General features: G+C 43.2%; 1 protein-coding gene across 9 annotated transcripts in view; it reads right to left on the bottom strand.

The window, feature by feature from the left end:
* LOC138851041 (FH1/FH2 domain-containing protein 3-like) overlaps positions 1–13,285 on the bottom strand; it is a 57,884-nt gene that overhangs the window by 29,902 nt on the left and 14,697 nt on the right. Inside the window, exons 2-5 of one of the 9 annotated variants that reach the window (XM_070091752.1) lie at positions 5,698–5,873; positions 4,163–4,229; positions 3,615–3,756; positions 1,968–2,538 (exon numbers count right to left, since the gene is read on the bottom strand). The exons of 3 other annotated variants lie outside the window; for them this stretch is intronic. In XM_070091752.1, coding sequence (XP_069947853.1) covers positions 1,968–2,039 — 72 coding nt within the window. In that variant the 5' untranslated portion in view covers positions 2,040–2,538; positions 3,615–3,756; positions 4,163–4,229; positions 5,698–5,873. The remainder of the gene's footprint in view (positions 1–1,967; positions 2,539–3,614; positions 3,757–4,162; positions 4,230–5,697; positions 5,874–13,285) is intronic. 5 more of the 9 variants (XM_070091751.1, XM_070091750.1, XR_011392843.1 and 2 more) reach the window with 5 other exon arrangements.

Genomic DNA, 13,285 nt, shown 5'->3' with positions numbered 1-13,285 from the left:
AGTAGTAGTAGTAGTAGTAGTAGTAGTAGTAGTAGTATTAGTAGTAGTAGTAGTAGTAGTAGTAGTAGTAGTATTAGTAGTAGTAGTAGTAGTAGTAGTAGTAGTAGTAGTAGTAGTAGTAGTAGTAGTAGTAGTAGTAGTATTAGTAGTAGTAGTAGTAGTAGTAGTAGTAGAACAATTAACTCGCACATGAGTAAAAGGATATAAAAGCTATTACTTGGGTAACATAAAAATAGGTTAGACAATATTTCTAACACCAGAGTCACCATCGCTTCCAGCACTTCAATAAAGGATTTATCATGGACAAAATCAAAACACCATGAACCAGTCAATGCAGGGGTTTACACTATACCCTGTGGAGGCTGCGACAAGATTTATGTAGGTGAAACAGCAAGAAAACTCAACACCCGCCTCAATCAACACATTTACGCATGTAGGAACGATAACTTGAACACCGCCTGTGTACAACACTGAAATTCCACCAATCATCTCATGAAATTCAGGGACACCCAATTAGTGATCAAAGAAACTAATTTCTGCAGACGCAAGTGCCTTGAATCATTACTAATCACTGTTTCGAATACAATTAGACAAAACAAAGGCAGCTTCACCATCTCTGAAGTCTTAGCAAGAATCCTCCTGAAAACAGTAAACCCTACCATCACAGTCTCTCCTGTTAATACTACACAAAGCACATTACAGAGAATGAACAGTGAAACAGGCCTTCTCTATCCAGTCTCCAACAGAAATATTTGTCTAACCTATTTTTATGTTACCCAAGTAATAGCTTTTATATCCTTTTACTCATGTGTGAGTTAATTGTTCTACCATATTGTAACTACTACTACTACTATAACTTATATCACTACTATTACTACCACTAGTATTGCACCTCACTCTGAGCCTATATATACCCTCTGTGTCAATGTAAATTGGTGGTTTCTTGTACTCATTCAATAGAAAAAATGAAGTTCTAGTGAAATAGATATGATTGTTATCGACTAGTACACTGAAATTGGCTGAAAACAGGGCTCAGAGTGGGTGAAATTGCCGATGCATCAACATCATAGAGACCGCTAATTTTGCGAGAGCATAATTCCCTAAGTTTTCCATCAAATTTCATACTTTTGGTGTCATTATGATCAGGTAAAGATTCTCTATCATTTCAAAAGAAAAAATTATTTTTTTTTTTCCAAAAAATTTTCGACCCTGAGAACGAGTTTAGGAGAGGGCCTCTCGACCCTGAAAGGGTTAAGACTATAAATATTCTAAGGTAATTAATGAATGTATATGTATTTTATCGCTCTGGGGAGGTTTAATTAAATGTCATAGCATATTACATATGGATGTGGTGGGCTAGGCTGTGGCCTGGCTGGCTATCATACCTCCCAAACCTGACTTACTACAAATAAAACTCACCTCTCACCCTACATTAGGACTATAAATATTTTAAGGTAAGTAATGGGTGTACTGTGTATGTATTTTACTTTTTATTATTTTTAACACCTAGTTGCATTGCTAACTTAATAGATGTTAGTGCAAACTTCTTATCTGATATTTATATGACTTATAAGTGGAAAAAATGGCATTCTGTTATACGGCAATGTCTGCTTTCCAGCAGTGACCTGGAACCTAACCTGCCATATAAGTGGGGACTACTGTATACAAGTTTTCAGGTGTATAAGTGCACAATGTACAGCTGTGCAAGTATACAAATGTAATAAACATGCACATTAATCAATGAAGTTTAGAGTGACTACACTCTGAAGAAGAGGCAAGGATGTTGTTGTTGGAAGGTTGATCTGAACTGTGGTGTCATCACACTTCTGGCGAGGATGTTGCTGTCGGTAGGTTGATCTGAACTGTGGTGTCATCACACTTCTGGTGAGGATGTTGTTGTTGGTAGGTTGATCTGAACTGTGGTGTCATCACACTTCTGGCAAGGATGTTGTTGTTGGTAGGTTCACCTGAACTGTGGTGTCATCACACTTCTGGCGAGGATGTTGCTGTCGGTAGGTTGATCTGAACTGTGGTGTCATCACACTTCTGGTGAGGATGTTGTTGTTGGTAGGTTGATCTGAACTGTGGTGTCATCACACGTCTGGTGAGGATGTTGCTGGTAGGTTCATCTGAACTGTGGTGTCATCACACTTCTGGTGAGGATGTTGTTGTTGGTAGGTTCACCTGAACCATGGTGTCATCACACTTCTGGTGAGGATGTTGTTGTTGGTAGGTTGATCTGAACTGTGGTGTCATCACACTTCCGGTGAAGATGATGTTGTTGGTAGGTTGATCTGAACTATGGTGTCATCACACTTCTGGTGAGGATGTTGTTGTTGGTAGGTTCATCTGAACTGTAGTGTCATCACACTTCTGGTGAGGATGTTGCTGTTGGTAGGTTCATCTGAACTGTGGTGTCATCACACTTCTGGCAAGAATGTTGTTGTTGGTAGGTTCATCTGAACTGTGGTGTCATCACACTTCTGGCGAGGATGTTATTGTCGGTAGGTTCATCTGAACTGTGGTGTCATCACACTTCTGGCAAGACAGTGACAGAATGAATGATGGTAAATGTGCTTCCTTTTTGTTGTGGTGAGTCTCCACTACCTTGATGAGAGATGACTGGTGTGTTAAACAAAGAAAATAAAGGGGGGGGGAGGGAGGGACACACACATAGGCAGAGAGGGGGAGGGAGGGACATACACGCACACAGGCAGAGAGGGGGAGGGAGGGACATACACACAGGCAGAAAGGGGGAGAGAGGGACATACACACACACACAGGCAGAGAGGGGGAGGGAGGAACATACACACACACAGGCAGAGAGGGGGAGGGAGGGACATACACACACACACAGGCAGAGAGGGGGAGGGAGGGACATACACACACACACACGCAGAGAGGGGGAGGGAGGAACATACACACACACAGGCAGAGAGGGGGAGGGAGGGACATACACACACACACAGGCAGAGAGGGGGAGGGAGGGACATACACACACACAGGCAGAGAGGGGGAGGGAGGAACATACACACACATAGGCAGAGAGGGGAAGGGAGAGACATATGCACACACAAGCAGAGAAGGGGAGGGAGGGACATACACACACACACAGGCAGAGAGGGGGAGTGAGGGACATACACACACATAGGCAGAGAGGGGGACGGAGGAACATACACACACATAGGCAGAGAGGGGAAGGGAGAGACATATGCACACACAAGCAGAGAAGGGAGGGATACCCACAGGCACCGGAGAAGGGGGGAGGGACACACACAGGCAGAGAGGGGGTGGGATACACACAGGCAGAGGGGAGGGAGGGACACACATAGGCAGTGTTTTTTATTTCTCAGTAATAAACACTTTGGCAAATTTACATGGTACTTTCTCACTACCTTCAAGACCCAACAAACTGGTACTCAAATGGCCAACACATGACTTGAAGTCACTTACATTTACTTTAAATGTCCTAAACCTATCCAACAGATATTCAACAAAGGACACGTGGTCATCCCACGTATGAACAACTACAATTATAACAGCTAGGTAACCTTTCATAAATATTTCTAAGACATCAATCTGCTTCAGTTTAACAATTAAACAATAATACATACCTGGTAGCTTTCCACAGGATTCCTTTTATAGTTTCCACTTGCTGCCTCAGGTTTGCACTCACTGCCTCTGGTTTCCACTCACTGCTTCTGGCTACCTTTTCTTGGCTATGACTCCCCAGACTCCAAAATCATATTCATCAACCTGTAAGTAACAAAAGCCTTTAAAAATCTAAAAAACAAATTACTGGCAGCACCACATTCAAGACATTTAACACACTGAAAAGCTTCTTCAAATCTACAATCTTTGCAGGAACTTCTAATCAAGAGCAAATGGATAATTTTCAATAACAAAAACTTTGGCAAATTTACTTGTCACAACCTATGTCATGACCCAACAAAGTTATACTAAAATGGCCAACAGATAACTTCTAGTCATTTACATTTACTTTAAATGTCCTAAATATCTCCAAGCAATATTCAAAATGGGATGTAAGTTCATCCCACGCATTACACACTAACTCCAGTTATAACAACCAGGTAAGCTTTAAAATCCTACAAGAGCCTCATGGATAAATATTACAAAGATAGAAATCTACAATACTACATACCTGGTAACTTTAAAGAGACTTACTTTACAAACAAAAAGGCACGGAAACAGAAACATCTGCTGCGACCCTGGAAAACGAAGGCATGAACATGGACTTTCATATAATTTACGAGGCCCTGGTCAGAATTCCTCGTAAAACAAACTGTTAAGCCTTAGATAAACTCCTCCATGATAAGGTCAGCATAAGAGAAGAAGTTTGCGTTCTTGCACTGGGCTCAGAAATGCATCTACAATTTAATACAATGATGCTAAAACACAGCATGTCCCAAGAGAACCATCATCCCCCAGACATCTATATAGACTTCAACCCTTTGACTGTTTCAGGCCACTTTCTGAAACTGTCATTCTATGTCACTAAATTTTTGAAAAAAAAAAAAAAAAAAAAAAAAAAAAAAAAAAAAAAAAAAAAAAAAAAAATTCTTATGAAATGATAGAGAATCTTTTCCCGATGGTAATGACACCAAAAGTTCGAAATTTGGTCGAAAACTCATGGAATTACGCTCCCGCAAAGTTAGCGGTCTCGGCGACATATGCGCATCGGCGATTTCGCCGACTTTGAGCCCTATTTTCAGCCAATTCCTTTGTGCCAGTTGACCAAACTCATAGCTATTTCTTTAGAACTCCATTTTATCTATCAGCTGAGTACAAGAAACCTCCCATTTACCAATTTGGACTACCCAATATTGTGGTCAGAAATTGGCAATTTGGCCAATTTCACGCAAACTAAAAAAGATGCCAATTTCAAAATAGGGTCCAGAATAAACAAGGTAGACATTCTTGGCACTAAAATAACATATCCTCTGTTCATTAGTCACATCTCTAGTTCCCTCTTATATTATTACTGCTTTCTATTTTGATTTTTTATTCATACAAAAAAATACAAAATTTACTGTTATGCAGACTACTGCATTATTGTAAAAATGGTATAAATAATATCAGTGCACTAGTGAAAGAATATTAGACTCCCCAGTTGACGTGTATTGGACGTGTGGTGTGATTTGTTTACTCCTGAACATTGGTAAAAATTGAACATTTCCGCTACTTTGAGCTCAGTTTCAAGGATGTTTTCATCTTCAAAGTAATGAAAATCATCTATATTTCTGTAATATGTTTTCCATTTTATCACCTAAGACCATGAAAACGCAAATACATCGATAAATACTATACGAAAATACACCTCGAAGTCGGCGTTTTAATCCAAAAAAACGATCAGTTTTTTTTTTTCTCATTACGCACTGGATTTTTTTTATGTGGTGCACACTGACCACACAGACCCATTCTCTCACATTTGGGCCTACCAGCTTTCTTCCGCTTGATTTGAAGCCGCTAGAATTATTGAGTATATATACGTCTTAAACACTGGCTCGTAAGACGTATATATACGACCAAAACAGTCAAAGGGTTAATAGCCAGTGTAATCCTTGGTTTAAACAAAATTGTTAAGCAGTAAGGTCTATTATTCCTGAAGTTAGATGCTTCAATGGGACACATTTCTATGGCTTAAGGGAGATTTGACTATAAAAAACACATGCATACCATACAGTTCTTTCCTCTAGTTGACTTTTGTTGGGGCAGCGACCTTCATGTGATCAGGTGAAGATTGCTGCGGTCATTTTATTGTCTTTTCATCATTGTTGGTTTTCAGGAAGGTTTTGTTTTCCAATTCACAGGTCCATCAATGATCTATGATTATCTGTGCCCCTACAATGTTCCTGGGAAGAAAAAAAAAATGTTAAGAGACCACACACACAAAAAAGAACCTCTGAAGAAGCCTGTTTAGGTTCTTTATAGTGTGGGTGACATAACCCACCAGCATTATAGGAAAATGCTAACCATTAAATGTGTTTATTGCAACACAAATCACAACCACATGACTTTGCAGATTTGCAACACAATACTGTAGGGAGGTTTGTAGAGATAATGCAGCTGAAATCACACAACAACACTGCAAGTTTATAACACAATACTGTCTATAGAGAGGATCATGCAAATCACATGAAGACTTCAGGACAAGCACCCCCACCCTATATATAAAGAATACAAAAGTTGCATTTTTTGCTAGCTCACTTGCTTATATCAAGATAAACTAGGTAGAAATGAATGAGCTAATGACAGCAGCAATTACAGTGGAACCTCTGCTTACAAACGCCCCACCATGCAAACTTTTCAGGATATGAATCGTCGTTTGGTCGATTTTTTACTTCTGGATATGAACGAAATTTCAGGATGCATTCTTCCCCCTCAAGAGAGGTTCCTTAACCCTTTGACTGTTTCGGTCGTATGTTTACGTCTTGCGAGCCAATGTGTTTGACGTATACATACTTAAAAATTCTAGCGGCTTCAAATCAAGCAGGAGAAAGCTGGTAGGCCCACATGTGAGAGAATGGGTCTGTGTGATCAGTGTGCACTGTATAAAAAAAATCTTGCAGCACGCAGTGCATGAGGAAAAAAATTGAGCCGTTTTTTTGGATTAAAACGCCGACTTTGAGGTGTATTTTCGTATAGTTTTTATGGTTATATTCTCGTTTTTGTAGTCACATTTGATAGAATGGAAAACATATTATAGAAATAGAGGTGATCTTGATTGGTTTTACTGTGAAAAGGACCTTGAAATGGAGCTCAAATTGGGGGTAATGCTTGATTTTTGCCGATGTTCAAGAGTAAACAAATGACGTCATTGTCCAATAAATGTCCAAGTAGCCATTCTAATATGCAGTCATGAATGGGTTGACATTATTTATACAATTATTACAATATTGCAGTAGTCTGCATAACAGTAAATCTTCTATTTTTTGAGTAAAAATTCAAAAAAGAAAGCAAGAGTAATATCAGAGAGGCCTGGAGACATGACTGACGAACAAAGAAAATGTTATTTTAGGGCCAGAAATGTTTGCATTGTTCATTCTGGACCCTATTTTGAAATTTTCATATTTTTTAATTTGTGTGAAATTGGCCAAATTGCCATTTTCTGACCACTGTATTGGGTAGTTGAAATCAGTAATTGGGCAGTTTCTTGTACCCAATCGATAATACAAATGAAATTCTAAAGAAACAGCTATGAGTTTGGTCGACTGGAACAATGGAATTAGCTGAAAATAGTGCTCAAAGTGGGCAAAATTGCCAAATCGTAAATATTGCCGAGGTCGCTAACTTCCCATGAGCGTAATTTCGTAAATTTTCCATCAAATTTCGTACTTTTGGTGTCATTACCATTGGGAAAAGTTTCTCTATCATTTCATAAGAAAAAATATATTTTTTTTTTCAAATATTTTGGAACACCAGGAGACACCTCAGTATTTGGGGTTGCGACAGTCAATGGGTTAAATAAATAAATAAAATATTTATTTCTTTGCAAAGGTTACAATGTTTACCTATAATAATAAAATTGGAACAAAGAAAGTCACTATCATTATTATTACTATTACATTGTATTATTATTATTATTACTATTATTATTATTATTATTGTTGGTAATTTTTACCACTGAACCTATCATTGCTTAGTTAATTTTAAGTTAATTTTAAGCTGCCCATAATGTTCTGCATACAACGTGCTTCTGTACACCCAACTACTATAATTACTTGTACAACTATGTATCATGTCCAGATATATTATTATTATTAGCAGTGGTAGTACGTACATGGTGAAGGGCTCTTGATCTAGGAAATTGAATCTGTGCTTCAGTTCCTTAAATTAATAATAATAATAATAATAATAATAATAATAATAATGTAATAACAATAAAATAATAATAAATATAATAATAATTATATAATATAATAGTAATAATAATATGTCGTCATTTTTAGACATTTTTCATAATTTTTTTCATATTTTGGTGTCAAATGCTTCAAATACAAATTGGTAACCCTATGTGTGGCTGTAGCTACTGTGAGACCAAGACTATCTCGGTGCCAACCAAGGTAACCCTATGTGTGGCTGTAGCTACTGTGAGACCACAACTATCTTGGTGTCAACCAAGGTAACCCTATGTGTGGCTGTAGCTACTGTGAGACCACGATTATCTCGGTGCCAACCAAGGTAACCCTATGTGTGGCTGTAGCTACTGTGAGACCACGATTATCTCGGTGCCAACCAAGGGTCATAAGGAAAAGAAGGTAGATGTATATGTCGCTCTGAGTGACTGCTGCAGACCATTGGGATGAAAAATTTTGTGTTTAACCTAACAAATTTCTTAAAGAATACCTCACCTGAAGAAACAGTATTAACATACAATCAGCAAGAAGCTCAGGAAGCGACTAGAAATTATGAAAAAGAGGTAGAGAAATGAAGAAGAAAGCAGCAGAGTGAAGCAGCAGCAGAGTGAGGCAGCAGCAGAGTGAGGCAGCAGCAGAGTGAGGCAGCAGCAGAGAGTGAAGCAGCAGCAGAGTGAGGCAGCAGCAGAGAGTGAAGCAGCAGCAGAGTGAGGCAGCAGCAGAGAGTGAAGCAGCAGCAGAGTGAGGCAGCACCAGAGAGTGAAGCAGCAGCAGTGAGGCAGCAGCAGAGTGAGGCAGCAGCAGAGAGTGAAGCAGCAGCAGAGAGTGAGGCAGCAGCAGAGAGTGAAGCAGCAGAGTGGGGCAGCAGCAGAGTGAGGCAGCAGCAGAGAGTGAAGCAGCAGCAGAGTGAGGCAGCAGCAGAGAGTGAAGCAGCAGCAGAGTGAGGCAGCAGCAGAGAGTGAAGCAGCAGCAGAGTGAGGCAGCAGCAGAGAGTGAAGCAGTAGCAGTGAAGCAGCAGCAGAGTGAGGCAGCAGCAGAGTGAGGCAGCAGCAGAGAGTGAAGCAGCAGCAGAGTGAGGCAGCAGCAGAGAGTGAAGCAGCAGCAGAGTGAGGCAGCAGCAGAGTGAGGCAGCAGCAGAGAGTGAAGCAGCAGCAGAGTGAGGCAGCAGCAGAGTGAGGCAGCAGCAGAGTGAGGCAGCAGCAGAGTGAGGCAGCAGCAGAGTGAGGCAGCAGCAGAGAGTGAAGCAGCAGCAGAGTGAGGCAGCAGGAAAGATGAAACAGCAGCAGAGTGAGGCAGCAGCAGAGTGAGGCAGCAGCAGAGTGGGGCAGCAGCAGAGTGAGGCAGCAGCAGAGTGAGGCAGCAGCAGAGAGTGAAGTAGCAGCACAGTGAGGCAGCAGCAGAGTGAGGCAGCAGCAGAGAGTATAGCAGCAGCAGAGTGAGGCAGCAGCAGAGTGAGGCAGTAGCAGAGTGAGGCAGCAGCAGAGTGAGGCAGCAGCAGAGAGTGAAGCAGCAGCAGAGTGAGGCAGCAGGAAAGATGAAACAGCAGCAGAGTGAGGCAGCAGCAGAGTGAGGCAGCAGCAGAGTGGGGCAGCAGCAGAGTGAGGCAGCAGCAGAGTGAGGCAGCAGCAGAGAGTGAAGCAGCAGCAGAGTGAGGCAGCAGCAGAGTGAGGCAGCAGCAGAGTGAGGCAGCAGCAGAGTGAGGCAGCAGCAGAGTGAGGCAGCAGCAGAGAGTGAAGCAGCAGCAGAGTGAGGCAGCAGCAGAGAGTGCAGCAGCAGCACAGTGAGGCAGCAGTAGAGTGAGGCAGCAGCACAGTGAGGCAGAAGCAAAGAGTGAAACAGCAACAGAGTGAGGCAGCAGCAGAGTGAGGCAGCAGCAGAGTGAGGCAGCAGCAGAGTGAGGCAGCAGCAGAGAGTGAAGCAGCAGCAGAGTGAGGCAGCAGCAGAGAGTGAAGGAGCAGCAGAGTGGGGCAGCAGCAGAGAGTGAAGCAGCAGCAGAGTGAGGCAGCAGCAGAGTGAAGCAGCAGCAGAATGAGGTAGAAGCAGAGTGAGGCAGCAGTAGAGTGGGGCAGCAGCAGAGTGAGGCAGCAGCAGAGAGTGAAGCAGCAGCAGAGTGAGGCAGCAGCAGAGAGTGAAGTAGCAGCAGAGTGAGGCAGCAGCAGAGACTGTAGCAGCAGCAGAGTGAGGCAGCAGCAGAGTGAGGCAGCAGCAGAGAGTGAAGCAGCAGCAGAGTAAGGCAGCAGCAGAGTGAAACAGCAGCAGAGCGAGGCAGCAGCAAAGTGGGGCAGCAGCAGAGTGAGGCAGCAGCAGAGAGTGAAGCAGCAGCAGAGTGAGGCAGCAGCAGAGAGTGAAGCAGCAGCAGAGTGAGGCAGCAGCTGAGTGAGGCAGCAGCAGAATGAAGCAGCAGCAGAGTGGGGCAGCAGCAGAGAGTGAAGCAGCAGCAGAGTGAGGCAGCAGCAGAGTGAGGCAGCAGCAGAGAGTGAAGAAGCAGCAGAGTGAGGTAGCAGCAGAGTGAGGCAGCAGCAGAATGGGGCAGCAGCAGAGTGAGGCAGCAGCAGAAAGTGAGGCAGCAGAAGAGTGAGGCAGCAGCAGAGTGGGGCAGCAGCAGTGTGAGGCAGCAGCAGAGAGTGAGACAGCAGCAGAGTGAGGCAGCAGCAGAGAGTGAAGCAGCAACAGAGTGAGGCAGCAGCAGAGTGAGGCAGCAGTAGAGTGGGGCAACAGCAGTGAGGCAGTAGCAGAGAGTGAGGCAGCAGCAGAGTGAGGCAGCAGCAGAGAGTGAAGCAGCAGCAGAGTGAGGCAGCAGAAGAGTGAGGCAGCAGCAGAGAGTGAAGCAGCAACAGAGTGAGGCAGCAGCAGAGTGAGGCAACAGCAGAGAGTGAGGCAGCAGCAGAGTGAAGCAGCAGCAGCAGAGTGAGGCAGCAGCAGAGTGAGGCAACAGCAGTGAGGCAGCAGCAGAGAGTGAGGCAACAGCAGAGTGAAGCAGCAGCAGACTGAGGCAGCAGCAGAGTGAGGCAGCAGCAGAGAGTGAAGCAGCAGCAGAATGAGGCAGCAGCAGAGTGAGGCAGCAGCAGAGAGTGAAGCAGCAGCAGAGTGAGGCAGCAGCAGAATGAGGCAGCAGCAGAGTGAGGCAGCAGCAGAGAGTGAAGCAGCAGCAGAGTGAGGCAGCAGCAGAGAGTGCAGCAGCAGCACAGTGAGGCAGCAGCAGAGTGAGGCAGCAGCACAGTGAGGCAGCAGCAAAGAGTGAAACAGCAACAGAGTGAGGCAGCAGCAGAGTGAGGCAGCAGCAGAGTGAGGCAGCAGCACAGTGAGGCAGCAGCAAAGAGTGAAACAGCAACAGAGTGAGGCAGCAGCAGAGTGAGGCAGCAGCAGAGTGGGGCAGCAGCAGAGTGAGGCAGCAGCAGAGTGAGGCAGCAGCAGAGAGTGAAGCAGCAGCAGAGTGAGGCAGCAGCAGAGAGTGAAGCAGCAGCAGAGTGAGGCAGCAGCAGAGAGTGAAGCAGCAGCAGAGTGAGGCAGCAGCAGAGTGAGGCAGCAGCAGAGAGTGAAGCAGCAGAGAGTGAAGCAGCAGCAGAGTGAGGTAGAAGCAGAGTGAGGCAGCAGTAGAGTGGGGCAGCAGCAGAGTGAGGCAGCAGCAGAGAGTGAAACAGCAGCAGAGTGAGGCAGCAGCAGAGTGGGGCAGCAGCAGAGTGAGGCAGCAGCAGAGAGTGAGGCAGCAGCAGACTGAGGCAGCAGCAGTGAGGCAGCAGCAGAAAGTGAAGCAGCAGCAGAGAGTGAGGCAACAGCAGAGGGTGAAGCAGCAACAGAGTGAGGCAGCAGCAGAGTGAGGCAGCAGCAGAAAATGAGGAGTAGCAGAGAGTTAGGCAGCTGAAAGCCACCACCACCGTGGCCACAGTGATCACGTCTTCACCTATATATACATCTGTCTTGACCACACCAGTGGTTACATACATAACAACCTCACCACTAATCACAGATACACACAAGCTAGGTGTGGGGATATGGACTGGGAAGATACTAAAGTGGGAGAATAAATGGTGGATGCTTTCTGCCACTGCCGGCATTGCCATCACTTGCCACATTATGGCCTATTTTATTCATTCTAGAGTATATATCATGTTTCTATGTTGTTAATATTGTTTATGTCATATTAGATGAATTGTGATAAATAAAAAAGCCGAAGCATTATACTAAAGTACTATTTTGTCATGCCTCCTGACAGCAGGAATTCCCACGGAACGAATTACAGTGGAACCTCTACTTGCGAGTTTAATCTGTTCCATGACCTTGCTCGCAACTGGGTTTGCTCGTTCGCAGAGTCAATTTTCCTCATTTAAATTTACTGAAATGCAATTAATCCATTCCAGTGGAATTCTGTACTTCCATAATTTCGCTAATATCAACTCTACGGCTTATTTATCTATCTCACTTCATCTAATATGACATAATAAACAATATAAATAACATAGAAACCTGATATATTCTCTAAAATGAATAAAATATGCCATTCATGTAGTGGTATGGGTGATGTCGGCGGTGGACAAGAGTTTGTCTGGAGACTGGGCAAAATACTTCATGAATAATTTCGCTAATATCATCTATACGGCTTATTTGTATATCAAAGTTCATCTAATATGACATAACAAACAATATAAATAACATAGAAACACTATATATACTCTAGAATGAATAAAATATGTCATTATGTAACAGGTGGAGGCGACCACAACCGCTCCCTCTTTGTTGCGGTAAACACTGCCATCTAGTGACGGCCTTTTGAAGCCGTCTATTATTATAATTATTATATGTAGTACATTATTATTATATATGTATTATTATTATACATATTACATATATATTATTATTATTATCATTATTATTATTATATTATTTGTAATTTTTATTCACACAAAAAATATAAGATTTACTGTTATTCCTTATTGTAATAATTGTATAAATATGTCAACCCATTCATGACTGCATATTGGAATGGACAGTGACGTCATTTGTTTACTCTGAAACAGCCAAGCAATGGACCATTTCTCCTAGGTTGAGCTCAATTTCAAGGCACTTTTCGGTGTCTAACAGCGGCAGCGGCAGCAACGGTATCCTACCAGCTCTTCTTTCTCAAAAAAACATCGCCCATCAAAACTTGTGATGGCCTAAGTGAAAGTTCAACTACATGAACCCACGTAGACCACAACATGACCCAAGAATACTAAGAATGTAACCCAAATCTTGACAAAATTAGAAGATCTAAGGAAGACAGCCCTGCTAACCCAAACACTGCCTCCGCTGCCAGACAACCACTTAACCCAAGCTCCGAGAAAACAAGCCTTCTCCTCCATTGCTACACAGTATCTACTTCAGTGATACTATGAAAGGATATCGCAGAAGACACAACACCAGTAATAAAA

Source organism: Cherax quadricarinatus, chromosome 37 (genome assembly GCF_038502225.1).
Source record: "Cherax quadricarinatus isolate ZL_2023a chromosome 37, ASM3850222v1, whole genome shotgun sequence".
Lineage (NCBI taxonomy): Eukaryota > Metazoa > Arthropoda > Malacostraca > Decapoda > Parastacidae > Cherax > Cherax quadricarinatus.
This window is presented reverse-complemented; position numbering and strand designations above follow the sequence as displayed.